This window comes from Equus quagga, chromosome 1 (assembly GCF_021613505.1).
Source record: "Equus quagga isolate Etosha38 chromosome 1, UCLA_HA_Equagga_1.0, whole genome shotgun sequence".
Lineage (NCBI taxonomy): Eukaryota > Metazoa > Chordata > Mammalia > Perissodactyla > Equidae > Equus > Equus quagga.
This window is the reverse complement of record NC_060267.1, coordinates 65,707,537-65,723,939: the sequence shown is the minus strand read 5'-3', so window position 1 is coordinate 65,723,939 and position 16,403 is coordinate 65,707,537. Positions and strand designations below refer to the sequence as shown.

Below are 16,403 nucleotides of genomic sequence, written 5' to 3'. Positions count from 1 at the left end.
ACAGTACGGAATACACATGGCTTACTATTCACTCCCAAAAGTCTCCTTGAGGATAAAACACTGCTTGATGTAATTAATACTTACAGTATTAACACAGCACCTGGCAGGTATTTAAAAAATACATAACTGAACTTGTACCATTTGTGCAGTAAAGTAAATGTATGCGTTCTTCTTCTATTTGTCCATGCATCATAGAGATGGCCTTAATTAAAAAGAAACCAACCAACCCACCCCCACCAACCACCCAAAACCACAAAATACTTTTGAAGGAGATAGAGAAGTAAGGTGAAAGGTATCAAATACTGATTAGTAACAGTAACTTTTAAAAATGATTGGAATATCTGGACTAGATTTTTTAAAAAAAGAGTTGGAATTTATTCTCCAAACACGTATCATGCTCAACTGGGTATGCTGTGTACGCCCCTAGGTTTGCTGATGACATCCTCCTTTAGGAAGACTGATGGAAGTGAAAGAGCTCACTCATCAAAATTACATAGAAATAGAGTAATTACAGTGATTTCCAGTTTTGTTTTTGTTTTTTGCCACCAAAGACTCCTTTTACTTGCTCGTTTAAAAATGTTTTCTACTGTGATGACTAATTTTATGTTTCAACTTGACGGGGCTAAGGGATGCTGGTAAAACCTTGTTTCTGGGTGCTCTGTGGGGGTGTTTCTGGAAGACATTTGCATTTGAATCTGTAGACAGAGTAAAGACTGCCTTCACCAAGGCTGGTGGGCATCATCCAATTCGTTGAGGGTCTGAATCAAATAAAAAGGTGGAGAAAGAGCAAATTTTCCCTCTGCCTAAGCTGGGCCATCCATCTTCTCCTGTCCTTGAACATCAGCACTTCTGGTTCTTGGGCCTTTGTACTATGACTCAATTACACCACTAGCTTTCATGGTTCTCCAGCTTGCAGATGGCATATTATGGGACTTCTTGGCCTCCATAATCGCAATAGCCAATTCCTATTGTCTGTCATCTGTGTATGAAACCATCCTATTGGTTTGTTGTTTCTCTGGAAAACCTGAATTCATCTACTAATTAATATTTTGCTTTATCTACTTTAACCCTAATCTTCTTTCAAAATTGTTCCATGTGTTAATTCCCACAAAGAATTTGAGTAACCCCATTATGAGTTCACAGCCTTCTGCTTCAGCTGGGCCCCAAACAAAACCCCATCAGCCCTCCCCAAGTTTTCGTTTGGTTCTCTCATCCATTGCTACTCCAGATCTTTACTATTGCTATTGACAAGGCTTCCAACTCTACGCCTAAGGGTGTCCACCCCTCTTTCTTCCCTGATTCTCAAAATATGAATCTGACTATTTTTTCAAAATGGGTCAGGGCCAGCGCCATGGCTGAGTGCTTAAATTCTCATGTTCCGCTTTGGTGGCCTGGGGTATGCTGATTCAGCTCCTGTGCGCACACCTACACACAGCTTATCATCAAGCCATGCTCTGGGGGTGTCCCACGTAGAAGTAGAACGACTTACAACTAGGATATATGCCTATGTACTGGGGCTTTAGGGAAGGAAAAAAAAAGAGGAAGATTGGCAACAGATGTTAGCTCAGGGCCAATCTTCCGCATCAAAAAGAAATGAGTGGGCTGTTTCTTTAAAACAGAAAAAAGAAAGAAAATGGGTCATCTATAGTGCATTTTATTTCTTCCCCTTCCCCTGACACTAAATCTGTCCTCTTTCCTTTTCTCCCAAATTGGAGGAAGAAAGCCTCCAAAGAAAATCCTTCCCTTAGTGCTAGAATTCATTTTTGCTTATCTAATAATTTAATCAACTTCCACCTGGTCTCCTTTATCTTCACCCTCTCCCTCAACTGTCTATCTTTTCAGAATGGGAAAATACTCACTCCATCTATCTTTATACTCACAGACAAGTAATCTACTTTTTATTCCCTTTTATAGACTAGTAAAATTAAGATGTAAGAATAATTGAAAGAAGGCTGTCCATTTTTTCTTTTCCACTAAAGACATACATTCAACAGATCATTCCCTAAAATTACTATTATTTCATAAAAACTTTTTTATTTAAGAAAGGAGGTGCATAAATTCAGAATAAAGTAAGGTCTTTAATCAATTTAGCTTTTTTAAAAGATACTACATTGTCCTTATTTTTACCATTTGAATGTAGAACAGCAAACTTTGTCATGAATTGCTGGTACTTGGGAACTGATGATCAACACTCTCCAGACACTACTTGACCCCGTGAAAACTGGCTCTTCCAGATTTCAGAGCTGCTCTTACAAAACTCATCTAATTACTTTCTGATGATCAAATCTAAACCCTTCAACCTTTCCTTGACGTCTCTGCAGCACTCCCCCTGGTCACTTTCCTGTAGCAGTTACCACTTTGTATTGGGTTCTGCATACTTCTGGCTGTTCCTCCCTCAGTCTCCTCTGCATCTTGCCCACTCATTACACAATAGTAGGCCTCAGGATTCCATCTCTAGATTTCTTTTCTTAAGCCTTAATTCATTTCCATGTCTAAACACTGGTGAACTCCTAAGTCAATTTCTAGCCCAGATCTCTTCCCTGGGTACCATATCCACATCTCCAATTACCTCTGGACATCTCTACTGTCTCAGATAGATCAAACATTTCAGGTTCAAAAGCTTTAGTAATTTCCTTACTCCACACAAGGTGCACTGACCTCCCCAGCCCATCTTAGTGAATAAGGGCACCAACCACCCAAACGCACCTTGACTCTTTACTCTTCCTCACTTTCCTCATTCAGTTACCAACCCTGACTCTATTTCTCAAATCCATCTTTCTCTCATTCCCACCACCTTACCTGAAAATGCCATAATCTCAACTGTACTACTCTAAGAGCCTCTTGAGGTTAACATGGAAACTACAAGTCCTTGAAACAGTACTTCGTGCAGTTTTCTGAGGATAAGATCCAGAGATCTAAGAAAGGTTAAGAACCAAACTTTTCCCTCCTATTCACTTCCACATTGCCTCTTGATTTAAAGTGGAGGCACCACAAGATGTGTGTTGTGTGAGTAGTATTTGGAAAGGTATGCAAGGGGAATATCTCGGGTACCAGTAACGTTTCTTAAGCCTCGTGCTAGTTTCACAGGTGTTTGTGAAAATTCAGAGCTGCACACATAAAATATGTGCCCTTTTCATGCACATACAATATACTTTTAAATATAAGGAAAATGTTACCACAGAAGTTTAAGCAGAAGAGTAAAGTCCTCTCTCTCTAGCATGACAACTCTCTTCATCTGCCCTTGTTTCCTGGCAGCCTTACCTCCTGCCACAATGCAACTGGGAGTTCACTCTATAGTTACCAGGTCCTCCCACAACTCTCCCGCTTCACACAGTATTCATCTCTCCTGATACTCCTCTTTTAGTCTCATCTTAAACGCCATCTCCCCTCTTGAAATTTTGCTTTCTCCTTCCCTCCTCTTTTAGGCACTTCATATCCCTTTCTAAGGCCCTCTCCATACTTCTATCATTTTCTTGGCAAACAGCAGTGAATACGCCAATGAACTTGCTTTAAAAAAAATTCACCTTTTTGGCTATGCTTTTTATAAGCAAGGAATTGTAAATATAGTCAAGAATTGTTCCACTGCTACTGGTTTTGAGCTCTTGCTCCAGGTTCACATCCAAGGATGTTAAAATTTATGTAATTTTAATAGGAGTATCTCATATGACCATGGCCCCAAATTACAATAACAGCAGCAGCCAGAGCTTCTGCTAAGCAAGATAATCATACATGAAACAGATGCAATTCCAGCAAAAAGCCAAGAAATGTTTTAGTGTGCACGCAGCAAAAACATACACCTTGCATTAGGTTTCTCAAAATACAGAGAACAGGTCTAAGAACCTCATTATTAGTTGAGACCTTGGCGTGGAAACCATGGGTGCAGAGTAAGTAAAACTGGGGAGATTTAGGGCAGGAGAATAATTTGATTGACTAATCAAGTGCATTTTCAGTTACTTCCCCTTTTTTGTACTTTTAATTGGGCTACAAACTCTGTTTTGAAAACTCAGCTGTATGCTGTTGAGTAGCCAACCTAAATACAGCAGTGCATGGAGAGGTGTATTCTGCACGTGTACCGTAACAGCCAGATTGACATGTGCACACACATATTCAGAGATGGAAGGTGAAAGTTTGGAGGTGACGGTTACAATGTCTAAGGTATAGGAGAAAGGGAGGCCTTTTGCTCAATTAAGTTAGAATTACAGAGTTCTGGTTATTTGGATTCTGTACTCACAAACTAAAGAACCTGGACTTAACCTTAATTGAACTATCCCAGAAAATGTAACTAGTCATAGGTAGAACAAGTGAGAGCAATTTCCCTTAAATCCTTGATTCTAATTTTTAAAGGCAGTAATATATCAGAGGATAGATTTTACCTTAAAGTAACAAAGAACGCTTACACAAAGCAAAAAAAAACCCAAACAGGTTTAATTATTAAAACAGATGAATTAATAGGTTTATAACAACCATTAACTAAGGGAAGCCCTAGAGCCAGAAATAAGGATTTTAAAATTGCATGCAAAGTCTAGTTACCATAAAAACCAAAGCAATACCAAAATATCTCAGCTTCCTAGCATAGACTCCAGTTCTTTTTATTTCGAACTCTTGGTAATCAAAATATGTACACTTTTACATGCTACCGGCAGGGGAGGAAAAAGATTATTTCATAGGACTACAAATATCTTTCATAGATGGGAGGGCATAAAAAGAACACTGCCTTCCTCCACCTTTTCCAGCCCATCTTGGGGAAAAAAAAAGGCACTCCCAAAGGTTCCTTGGTAACACCTTTGCTGGGTTTGTTAATTCTTCAATCTTTACATGTAATGGTCCACTCATTTTACAGATCTGGGAACGACAAGGCATTGGAACTGCCTTTCTTTAACTCACACACCAAATGACTGGCTTTCTTAAATAACAAAAACTTTGGATACCAGTTTCAAAAAACAAAAACATTCGGGCTTTGTTTCCTTGAAAATTTAATCATATGCTTAATTACCAGACTTTGGCATGCACAGCCAAACATATCATAGAACTGAAATAACCACCATATAAGATGGTGGCAGAGAACTCTTTGAATAATTAGTTTTCTAACATCAGCTGCTTCCAGCTCCCTTGTACCAATGCAACTTTGTCCTTCTCCTTTTATTAATTACGACCAAGTGCTCTGAACCTGGGTTTAACCTCTCTGCTGAAAGATTTGTTAAAGATACTTAAATTACTGAGTCTTTTTTTATGATCGTCAAAACAAAGAGTAACAGAAGTCTTCAACTGCCTGTGGATAGCTGATCACTATTCACAGAATCTTTAGAAACCATTTGCCTGAGGCCAAGGAGAATTTGCTTTATCACTCAATCTGACTCATGTTGAGCCACACTGAAACTTGGGTACCTAGTCTCAAGTCAAACTAAGCTTAAACATTTCTCTACATTTACTGCATCCATGTAGTGTGCAATTTTTGATGCTGAAGAAGAGAGATGCGGCAATTGAAGGCTTCACCACAAGCATCACATTCATGGGTTTCTTGGGTTTTCACCTCTGCATGGATCTTCTGATGGTTGACAAGGCTGCGCTGTTGACTAAAGCTTTTGTCACACTTCTCACACTTGTAAGGTTTCTCGCCTGTGTGTATTCTCTGATGCTGAATAAGGCCTGAGTTCCGGCTAAAGGCCTTCCCACATTCATCACATTTATGGGGTTTATTCCCTGTGTGAACACCCTGATGTCGAATCAGATTACAAAGTTGACTAAAGCTTTTGCCACACTGTCTGCACAGATAGGGTCTCTCACCAGTGTGGATTCTCTGATGTTCAATAAGAAATGAGCTCCGACTGAAGCTTTTCCCACATACAGTACACAGATAGGGCTTTTCACCAGTGTGGATTCTTTGATGTTGTACAAGATGAGCACTGACACTAAAAGTTTTCCCACATTCATCACATTTATAAGATTTTTCCTTAGGATAGACTTCCTGCTGTATAACAAGACTGCAATTTGGATCAAAACTTTCCTTAGTTTCATTGTATGAATAAGTCTTCTCTCTGGTGTGGATTCTTTGATGCTGAATAAGACCTGAGCTTCTACTAAAGGCTTTTCCGCATTCCTCACATTTATGGGGTTTGTCTCCTGTGTGAATTCTCTGATGACGAGTAAGGTTGCAGAGTTGACTGAAGCTTTTCCCGCACTCTTTGCACTGATAAGGTCTTTCACCTGTATGGATCCTCTGATGTTCGATAAGAAATGAGCTCCGACTGAAACTTTTTCCACATTCAATGCAAAGAAACGGCTTCTCACCAGTGTGGATTTTTTGGTGTTGTATAAGGTATGTACTTAATCTAAAGGCTTTCCCACATTCACCACATTTATGGGGTCTTTCCCCAGTGTGAATTCTCTGATGTTCAACAAGTAATGAATTTCGACTAAAGCTTTTCTTACATTTGGTACAGTGATAGGGTTTCTCACCAGTGTGAGTTCTCTGATGTTCAATGAGGTGTGATTTCCAGCTGAAGGCTTTTCCACAGTCACTACATTTATGGGGTTTCTCACCTGTGTGAATCCTTTGATGTTTAACAAGGCTCCTTCTCTGGCTGAAGCTCTGTTTACACTGATTACACTGATATGGTCTCTCTCCAGTGTGTATTCTCTGATGTCTAATAAGGGTTGAGCTCACACTAAACGTTTTCCCACAGTAATTACACTCATATGGCCTTTCCCCAGTGTGAATTCTCTGGTGTTCAATAACGAATGAACTGCGACTAAAACTTTTCCCACATTCATTGCATTGAAAAGGTTTCTCACCAGTATGGACCCTTTGATGTTGAATGAAATGGGCCTTGCGCACAAAACCCTTTCCACATTCTTCACATTTATGGCATTTCTCTTCTGAAGTTGGTCTCTTACGGATAATGTTAGTGTTTCCTCTGAACATTCTCTGTTCCTGGGTCAAAGATTCCCTTGGAATTTCCCATAAAAAGATTCCTCTCTGTTTATCTAACCTACCAACAAGTTCAAAAGTTTCTCTACCCATGGGATCCTGGTCAATTTCACTTTTGATTCTTGTAACTATTACACCCTGTGGTTCCACTTCTTCCTCAATTTCCTCAATTTCTTGTTTCACAGTTGGCTCCTCATCCTTATCTCTGTTCAAAACATCTGGAATAATACAAAGAAAACAGAAACATGAGCCAAGCTCTTTGCTAGCAAGGAGAAACTGTCAGAAAAATAAGATAAGATAAATTAATCTACTATGTCTATAAAATGTAGTTTACTACCTCACCGTACTGTTGAGAGAATTAAGTTAGTTCATATACATAAAGTACTTAGAACAGTATCTGGCAAAGAGTATAAGCTATATCAATATTATTATTTAGTATTAGTTATCTGATGAAATGAAACGTTTTTCTTGGAGAAGGGGTATGAAAAGAGTGATTACTGGGCAAAGAATGAGTTAGTAGGAACAAGTAGAGTTGGGAGGAAGCGCTGATAAATCAACAGTGAATTATGCGAGGTAAAATGGGCAAACAAAGAAATAAAACAAGTAGTGGTAGGAGGAATGCTATCCAGGAAGAAAGAACAACATAGGAAGAAAATAGTAGGTACTGGAAAACTTAGGATGAGACAGCATTATTGGAATGTGAGTACACCAAATAACTGACATAAAGGAACACATAAAATGATGCTGACAAGGATAAAAGACAAAAACCAAGGGAAGCAACAATTCATTCACTAACAATAACTTATTGCAATCAAAAGCATTCCAGGCATTGTGTAATGATCCCAGATTCAGAGATAAAACATGAAGCCCTCTACCAAATGGAATGGATGACAAGTACAATGGAGAAAGAAAATAACATAACAAAGAAAGAAAATAATATGATAAAGAAAATATTAAGTAAAGTAGTCCTTTATCAAGAGATAAAATGGCTTAAAAAATAATAGGTTGAAGTGACATGGAGTCTATGATAAAGAAAGACGGAAAAAAAATAAAGGAACATGGTCAGAGCTAATGGAAGAAACAAAGACAGAGAACTTTGCAGTAGCTTATGACTTCACCTACCACAAATCATACCACATTCTTGAAGTATACATGATTCTCACTCCTCTAAAGATGTAAGACCCAAATTGGAACCACCCAATTCCAACTGACAAGTCAGCATGACATCTAAGATATGAAAATCCTGCATGTGTTGGAGGAAAGATAACATAACAGTCTATGATGTAAAAGAGTGGCATATAGGACACTTAAGTCTGCCTCTGACTCCTTTCCTGATTTTCTATCTCTTGCCGCCTGTTGGATAACTCCACTAGAAGATTCTATCACTACCAAATTTATATTTGGCCCTAAACAATTCCCTTTATCAGACCTCCTCTTTTCTCTCAATTTTCCAGTCTTGTAACTGTGAAGTCATCTTTGAATTTTCTTTTCACTTACTTCAAACCAGTCATTAAGTTATTCTATTCCAAAGAAAACCTTCTCTCATCCCCTTAAGAAACTAGTAGAAACTTTATTTCTATGTAGGCTACAGTCATGTGTCACTTAATGATGAGGATACATTCTGAGAAATGTGGTGTTAGGTGATTTTGTTGTTGTGTGAACATCATAGAGTGTACTTACACAAACCTAGATGGTAAAGCCTATTACACAGCTAGGCTCTACGGTACCAATCTTACGGAACCACCACCATATATGTGGTCAGTTGACTGAAACATCATTATATGGTGCATGATCGTACTTACAGTGGTCTGTCTCAAATTCACTTTCAGTGGACTGGGTTTTCTTTCACACGATAAAAAAGAGTGAAAGAACTCCCTCAACTTTATGCCCCCTACCTGTAAAATTATCTACAATGGTACACGAAGATATATCCCATTCCTATCCAAGGCTAATCCATCTACCCTCTCTTGATCCCACTTGTTCGTCTGGGTGCTTGTTCAGTTATTACCATTTTTTCCTCTTTCTTCAATCTGTATTCTCCATTGACATGTCCTACCAAAATACAAATATGCTCAACTCTATCTTGAACCTGAAATCCTTCTCTTGATGAAATCCAAGCTTTGAAAGAAACCTTAACACTGTAGCTCTCCATTTCCTAACTGTTTTCCATGCCCAACCTCTTCCCATTCAGTGTATTCTACAACCTACTGTGAAATCTGGTCTCCGTTTCCAGCATCTAGAGAAACTTCTCATTAAGTTACCAATGACTTTCAAATAACAAACACAATGGACATTTTTTCAGTCCTTATTTTACTCAGCAGCCTCTCACACCGTTGACTACTCCCATCTCTTGACACTGTTTTTGGTTTCTATCCTATCATATTCTTCTAGTTCCTTCTCTACTTCTTCTCTGGCCTTTTCTAATACTGCATTTCTCTCATGTATTTCTCTTCCTTGGTCAACTGTTTAAGGATATTGTTACCCATATTTACATCCTTATCTCACTCTCTGAATAGCACCACTTAGAGATGTCTCAAAAAGGGTTCACAATTAACATGATCACCATCATCTGCTGTCATGTCTGTCTCCAGCTCTAATCATCTTCTCTTGAGAGGCATCACCAGCCATTACATTGAAGTCCTAAAGCCACAAATCAACCTGGATTTCTCCCTTTTTCTTACCGTTAATCAATCTCCAAAATCAATGATTCTACTCTCTAGCATCTCCCTTCTTTACATGATTTCCCTGGATGATTGCAAAAGCCATCTAATAATCCTTAGCTCTGGTCTTTAGGCTGCCCCCACACTACATCTACTTCATTGAATTCAGAGATATCTTCATAAAATGGAATTCTAGTCATATTACCACCTGTAGATTCATGAGCACTCCATCATCTCTAAGATCAAAGCTTTGATTTCAAAGCTCTTTATACAATGATAGGCAGCAGTTTCTGACATGGTCTCTAAGCCTCAATTCACTCTCCTACCACTCCCTCACACTTTAAGTGGGCAAATTCCTTGCGTTATATAATCTTTTATGCCATTTCTTTGCATATCTCATTTAGTAAATGTCCCCTAATATTGTTTACCTGGCAAACTCTTGGTTTCTCTTTAAGACTCAATTCAAAGCAACAGTTCCTCTACAAAGCCTTCACCAGATAGATTTAGGTGTTGTTTTTTATCACCAGCCCTTGTCCATAAATGTGTTACAGCTATTATTACACTGCACTTTTAACTGTTTGTGTTTGTCTCCTCCATTGGATTATAAATTCCTGTGACAAGGGCAAGTCTCTTCACAATGTTTACTCAGTGGACCTTGTCGCAGGGCTTTTACTCAAAGGAATAAGACAAAATTATCATTATTTGCAGAAGATATGAATTTCTATCAAAAATTCCTCAAAGAACTAAATGAAACAGCAACAAAAGACTAATATATAAAGTAAATATTGATTCTTAGTACCAAGAATAACCAGTTAGTAAATAGTCCAGAAAAATAAAATATACTCTTCACAATAACAGAAACCATAAAACCTAGGACTAAATCTAACAAGAAACATGCAAGATTCACCAAAATAATCATAAAATTTTTCTGAAGGACATAAGACAGTTAAGTAGAGTCAACCAAATTGCTGAAATGATTCAGTACTATAAGGACCTCAATTCTTCCCAAATCAATCTATGAAGCTAACTGTATTCCAATCAAAATTCTATGAACCAATTAAAAAACCCCAACGAGTCTAAATTTCAATTGGAAGAATGCAGAAATCCAGTTAAGTATTCCTGAAAAAGCATACAGAAGAACGACTTATCTTACCAGACATACAGTGTGATATATTGCTAAAGTAAATAAAGCAGAGGGGCAGTGGCAAGAAAATAAATAGGTCAAACAGTTAGGTAAAGAAAACAAGTGAGTCTGGGCTTCCACACAGAGCAGCCTAGAAATGACTACCCATTATATATCTGGGCCTGACAGCTAGAATCAACTCCTGAGATGTCTGCAATGCTTCTATTACATGTTCCCATCCTATGATCACAGAAAAGTTGCCTAGATAGACAGTTGACTCAAAATGCATCTCTCCCAGGAATCAGGAACTGAAACTGAAATTGCTAGTTATTCTGAATGTGACTAGAATTGTAACCTATCAACTCAGAAGCTAAAAGAACAGCAGCATGTGGACACAAGGAAGAAAGACTAGTGTGCAAAGAAGAAAGAAACAGAGTACAAAGAGTTAATTCCTGATTTCCTGAGAGTGAGCCAATTTTTGATTTTAGTCCTTTTCTGATGTCCTGTTGCAATCCTGCTCATATTTTCCACGAGCCATCTCTGTCCCTATAATAACTTCTCTTACTGGCTTAAGCTAGCTTGAGTTGATTCCTATAATCTTTAATCAGTTTTAATAATACAGTAGCTGAAGGGAGAGAGAGACAGCAAGGAAATGGTAAAGTGCAGGGGCCTGAACTTTAGGACAGAACAGGAACTGGCACATATTTCCTAAAAAGGGGCAGACAATAAATATTTTTCGTTTTGTGGCTTTGGTCTGTGCTGCAACTACTCAACTCCACCACTGAGGCATGTAAGCAGTCACAGATAACACATAAAGGAATGGGCATGTCCATGTTCCAACAAAACCTTATTTACAAAAACAGGCAATGGGCCAGATTCGTCCTGTGAGGACCACAGCTGCCAATCCTGCTATCCAACAGAGTATAAAAAGTTTTCTCGGTAAAAGAATGAGAGAATGGGGAAGAATTTGCATTCCTAGGGCTAGGACAGTGCTTGATAACAATTTATTCAATGGATGAGCAGTGGAACAAATAATTGAAGAGAGACAATAGTTAAAGAAAAGAAACAATGAGTTTAAGGTTTTGTAGGTATACCAATTTCCAATTCTGTCAAGGTCCAACATGGCTCAGGTAGACTGGAGAGAAGTCACTAAAACTGAAGAAGCTGATTTCCATTGAAAGAACTGAAAAATCAAGAACTGAGAGGGCAAGCTGTCAGCTGTATCACCACTGAAGTTATTAAAGTTTTTAAAGAAAAATTAGCATGAAAATGAAAGTTATAAATAAAGAGCCAAAATTTACACAGCTAGAAGAGCGTTGTGTTAAGTAAAGCAACACGATGAAGTGGAGGAAAACACTACAGCGGAACAGTCGAGTAATCATGCTCTCTCATCAAGGAGATGGAGATACAGTCTACAGAGAAGGATGAGAAGATTGTAGAGGAAGAAATAATAACTGATGAAAAGCTGTATTTCGCCAAAATAAAGAAGAGAGCCTGAAAGCAGATCAGAGGTGGGCTCACTGCCACACCTCTGTCCATATGGTACTCACATTTTGCAGTATCAGGGACAGGCAAGGCTGGGCATTTGCCTGGTTCTCTCTACCACGATACCATATGTGTGGATAAAGCTGGCAGTGACTCAGAGACACCACGGCATATTGGAAAAAAAAAATTAGCAGCTGATATGGCTGAAGATGGAAGTACTGTGTGGGAAATAACAGATGAAGCTAGAAAACTAGGCACGAGCTATATAGGGAGGTCCTAGTATGTAGGAGAAGCAATTAAGATTTTTATCCTGTAAGCTATCAAGAATCATCAGAAGCCGTAAGTCGTTAACTAACACAAAATCAGTTTGGTGGCAGTAAAGAGAGTATATTAAAAGAAAGGGAGACTGGTGGCAAAAGGCTAATGCAATAATCTAGTCAAGAGGTAGTGAGTCTTAAGTATATTCACTCAGTCATTCAAATATTTAAGAAGCATATAATACATGCCTGCTCTGTACTAAGTGCTAGAGAAATCAAATGAAAAAGATATAGTTATTGTTCTCGTGGAAATCAGTCTGGTTAGAAAAATAACACAAATGATTGTAGTACAGTGTGATAAATTCAACAATGGAAGTGCACACAGTAGCACAGAGAAAGGAGTGCTTAATTCTGAAGAGGAGGCCCTTGAGATCTTCATGGATTATTTGAGATTTGCCAGGTGTGAGTTACTTACATGGTTTTCAAAAGGAGGTGACTAAGAATTTGGAGTTCAAGAGAGAAGACAATGACAATGACGATGATGATAGCAGTCAACATTTATATTGTACTTACTACATGTTAGTCTGTGTCTTAAGTGCTTTACATATATTAACTCAGTTAACGCTCACAATAGCACTAACAGGCAACTGCTATTATTACTTCATTTTATTAAAAAAGAAACAGGCACAGAAGCGTGAAGTAATTCACCCATTGTCACAAGGCTAAGTGGTGAAACCAGGATTTCACTTAGGCAGTTAGGCTCCATAATGCCTCTCTCAGGTGGAGGTAAAGATTTGGCACTTACCATCACACAGTGGTCGCCGATGCCCCAGGTGTAGATATGGTCCACCAAGCAAAGTATACAGACTGACCAGAAGCCTGAGAATGCAAGACAATGGAAGGCAGCAATAAAGAGTTTCAAGTTATCTATAGAGAGGCGGAATAAAATAAAGTCCCGAAAGAGTCTACTGTATTTGACAACTGGGTTATTACAGATGAATGTTATGCAATTTAAGGGGATGGCAGAGGCAAGAAAAGGGGCTTGGAGATAATGGGAGGTAAAGAAGTAGAGAACACACATTAACTACTCGTATAAACTTTGGCTGGGAAGAGAATGAGTTGCAGGTTACAAGGAATAGCAAGAGGCAGACTGGCTCAACGAAGAGTTTTTTTCCCCCTTCTCCTCTCCCCAAGTGGAAAAACCAGGAATATGCTTATCATCAGAATAAAGGCACCAGGGGAGAAGGAATAGACACTGAAGCTGTAAAGTGAAAAAGAAAAAGATGACTGATGAACAAGTTCTTGGAGAAGTGAGAAGACAGGAGGAGCCTTATGTGTGCAGATGAGGGGCAGAAAAGTTGAGAGTTCATGTCTAGAGGCCTCTGTCTTCTCTGTGAAGCCGAAAGTTAAGGTCCACAACTGAGTGACAGACCCAAGCAAAAAACTTTAAGTTTTTGAAATAGTCACTAAATGGAACAGGGGAATTAGCAAATCAAAGATAAGAAATTTGATGAGATGCAAAAAGCCAGTGGAGACTAGAAGGAAGAAAATCCAGGCATATATACAGGACATGAATCCTTTCAGTTAAAGAATTTCTCCTGCTGTGTTTAGCAACTCAGGTAGGAGAAAAGAAAGGCACAGTTTATAACCAATATAGGATTTGAAGTTTACAGAATGGGCAGAGCATAATGACAAAGCAAGAGAGCATGCTGGTGATAATTCACAGGTCCATGGATTAGATAAAGAGGCAAAGTCAAGAAGAGATGGATAGCCTGGGAAAAAAATCAGAGAAGTGGAGGAACAGGAAACATCATTAAGAATGAAAGTAGGAAAGGAGTAGGAGAGGTAGAAAGGTAAGCAATTATAGTAAGCTCCACAAGAGCAGAGATCATGTCTGCTCCGGTCACCCCTGTTTAGTCAGTCAACAAATACCTATTGTCTGAATAATTGGTCAAAGACCAAAATATTGGGGTTTAAGATTTGCCTTAAACAAAATGATAAAATTGAGGAAGATGACCATTGATGTGAACTGCTGAATAAAAAGGGAAAGCAGGGTCCCTGAAGACAATACGGTTAAGATACAGTGAGGCTTAAGGATTGACTGCATCATCGATGGTGTGGGTTACCCTAGAGAAAACTCTGGAACACACGACAAAGTCTATGTGTGAGGGACCAAAAAAAAAAAGTTGACAGATGATAGTGAAAAGGAATTGAGTGGGTAGAATAAGACTGCTGAGGCCTCAAAGGAGAAAGATTTGGTTTGAAGATGGAAAACTAATGCTTTGAGAATAGCACTGAAAAGCTGGGAGAACAATAACTTCTCCCTTTCAGCCTTGAGACAAAGGATGGGGAAGGAAGAGGAAGTGGGAGAATAAGCAGCCCCTGCCAGAGAAATAGTGTCCTTGGGAAAGTGCCAGGTTTCAGTCAAGGCCAGGAGGGGTAGGGAACATTATGTGAAGAGGAACAGGGGCTCCAGAAGGCAGAGTGAGAAGGGGTGGGAGGAAAGCAGTGGGAGGATGAGCTTGGAGGGAAAGTACAGAGCAATATGGGAATGAGATTATGAAGATAAAAAGCCAAAAAGGCTTGTATTTTGGTCAGTGCAAGGATGTTAGGGATGAGAGTCATGGAAACAATGACTGAAAAGGTTGAATCAGAACTTTGGAACAAAGCAGCTTTGGTACTGGTACTGGTCCAAGTGTCCTCTGAGTCTGGTATCTAATAGCCCCTTAGATATTGGATTCAGAGAAACAGCAGATTCTTACCCAGTGACACCAGGTTTCCATAATTCTCCATCATGACATCTTTATACAGGCTTCTCTGAGCTGGATCCAGATAATCCCACTCCTCCTGGGTAAAAAACACAGCCACATCCTCAAATGTCAGCAACCCCTGAAATAGTATGATTTCTGTAGTCAGTTCTTGTTGTCTCAAGGACAATTCTACCACTGAAAGTAGCAGAAGCAATCACTTATCAGGGCCGAGTAGGCTAGGAGGAACATGGTAACTTCGAGTTCCAAATGGGGCCCAATTCCGGGAACCGACTGTAACAGACAGGCACCTCAAACTACAGGATAAGTGAGCTGGTTCCCTGTCCCCCGTAACGAGGGGCTTAAGGCTAAGGCTTTTCTGGTTCAACAATCATGCCCTAATATTTTCATTTGAAGAAACTGCCCCCAGGCCTCCCCAACCTTCCTGCTCCTCATTGCCCCGCTCCAATTCTCTATTTGCACTGGCTTGAGACCCTGTTTAATTCAATTCCATGAAGTTGTGTAAGCGTCTACCTTGGCTCCAGGCATCGTGAGAGGCACAGAAGACACAGGGGAAGGTCAAAAATGGTGCTTTACCTGGAAGAACTCACAAACGAGAGCACTAGTTGGCAGCATTGCTAATTTTCTCCAGCTGATTTATCAAGTCGCTCTTGAGAAAAAGGAGCCAGTGGGCAGTCTGGAGGCGAACCGCACCCAGAGCACTAGGGGGTACTTCCTCGCACCGCGCTGGCCCTAGAGACCACGGTCGGGGCGCTGGGGGGGCGGTGGCGCGGCCTAGCTCCGGTGGCGGCGAGAACGGGGATACCTGGAGGGGCGACTCACCTTTGGCTCCGGCGGGGGGCTCGGGGAAGCCATCTCCCGGACAGAAAATCAGGGCAGGAACGCGCGGCGGCCGCACGCAAAGTAGCCTCCGGTGAGGCCTACCCGGCCGCGGGAGAATAGGCCCGACGAACGCGAGGCCTCCAGAATGGGTCTGGCCAAGTCCTGCCTCGGTCCCCGAGCGGTCACGACCCCAGCAGCATATCACACGCGCTATTTGGCGTCCCCCTAACTCCCAAACCCCCTCTCCTGCCAGGTTACGCAGCCTTCCAGGCCTTGCTGGCGCCTCCTCCCCGTTGCCAGTTCCTTCTCCTTTCAGCCAAGAAGCGCTATGACCGCCCGCCCCCGGACCAGAAGGCGTCA

General features: G+C 40.2%; 1 protein-coding gene across 3 annotated transcripts; it reads right to left on the bottom strand.

Moving 5' to 3' along the window:
- Window positions 1–4,407: 4,407 nt before the first annotated feature.
- On the bottom strand, window positions 4,408–16,363 carry ZNF189 (zinc finger protein 189). 3 transcript variants are annotated; one of them, XM_046682650.1, is made up of 3 exons: window positions 16,044–16,363; window positions 15,216–15,342; window positions 4,408–7,146 (listed from the first exon to the last, which is right to left on the bottom strand). In XM_046682650.1, exons 1-3 carry the CDS (start codon window positions 16,074–16,076, stop codon window positions 5,426–5,428), a joined length of 1,881 nt encoding a protein of 626 aa, XP_046538606.1. In that variant the 5' UTR covers window positions 16,077–16,363; the 3' UTR covers window positions 4,408–5,425. The 3 variants fall into 3 exon arrangements, with proteins under 3 accessions (XP_046538606.1, XP_046538613.1, XP_046538623.1); XM_046682657.1 differs by having other exon boundaries at window positions 15,216–15,300; XM_046682667.1 differs by having other exon boundaries at window positions 15,216–15,297.
- Between the last annotated feature and the right edge of the window lie 40 nt (window positions 16,364–16,403).

Excerpts from the sequence above, each read along its gene's own strand:
- ZNF189 (XM_046682650.1), bottom strand. The coding sequence starts at position 16,076 with ATGGCTTCCCCGAGCCCCCCGCCGGAGCCAAAG. Across the intron at positions 15,343-16,043 it reads GCCCCCCGCCGGAGCCAAAG|GGGTTGCTGACATTTGAGGA; the intron begins GTGAGTCGCCCC and ends ATACTATTTCAG. Across the intron at positions 7,147-15,215 it reads TGGAAACCTGGTGTCACTGG|ATGTTTTGAACAGAGATAAG; the intron begins GTAAGAATCTGC and ends GTATTATTCCAG.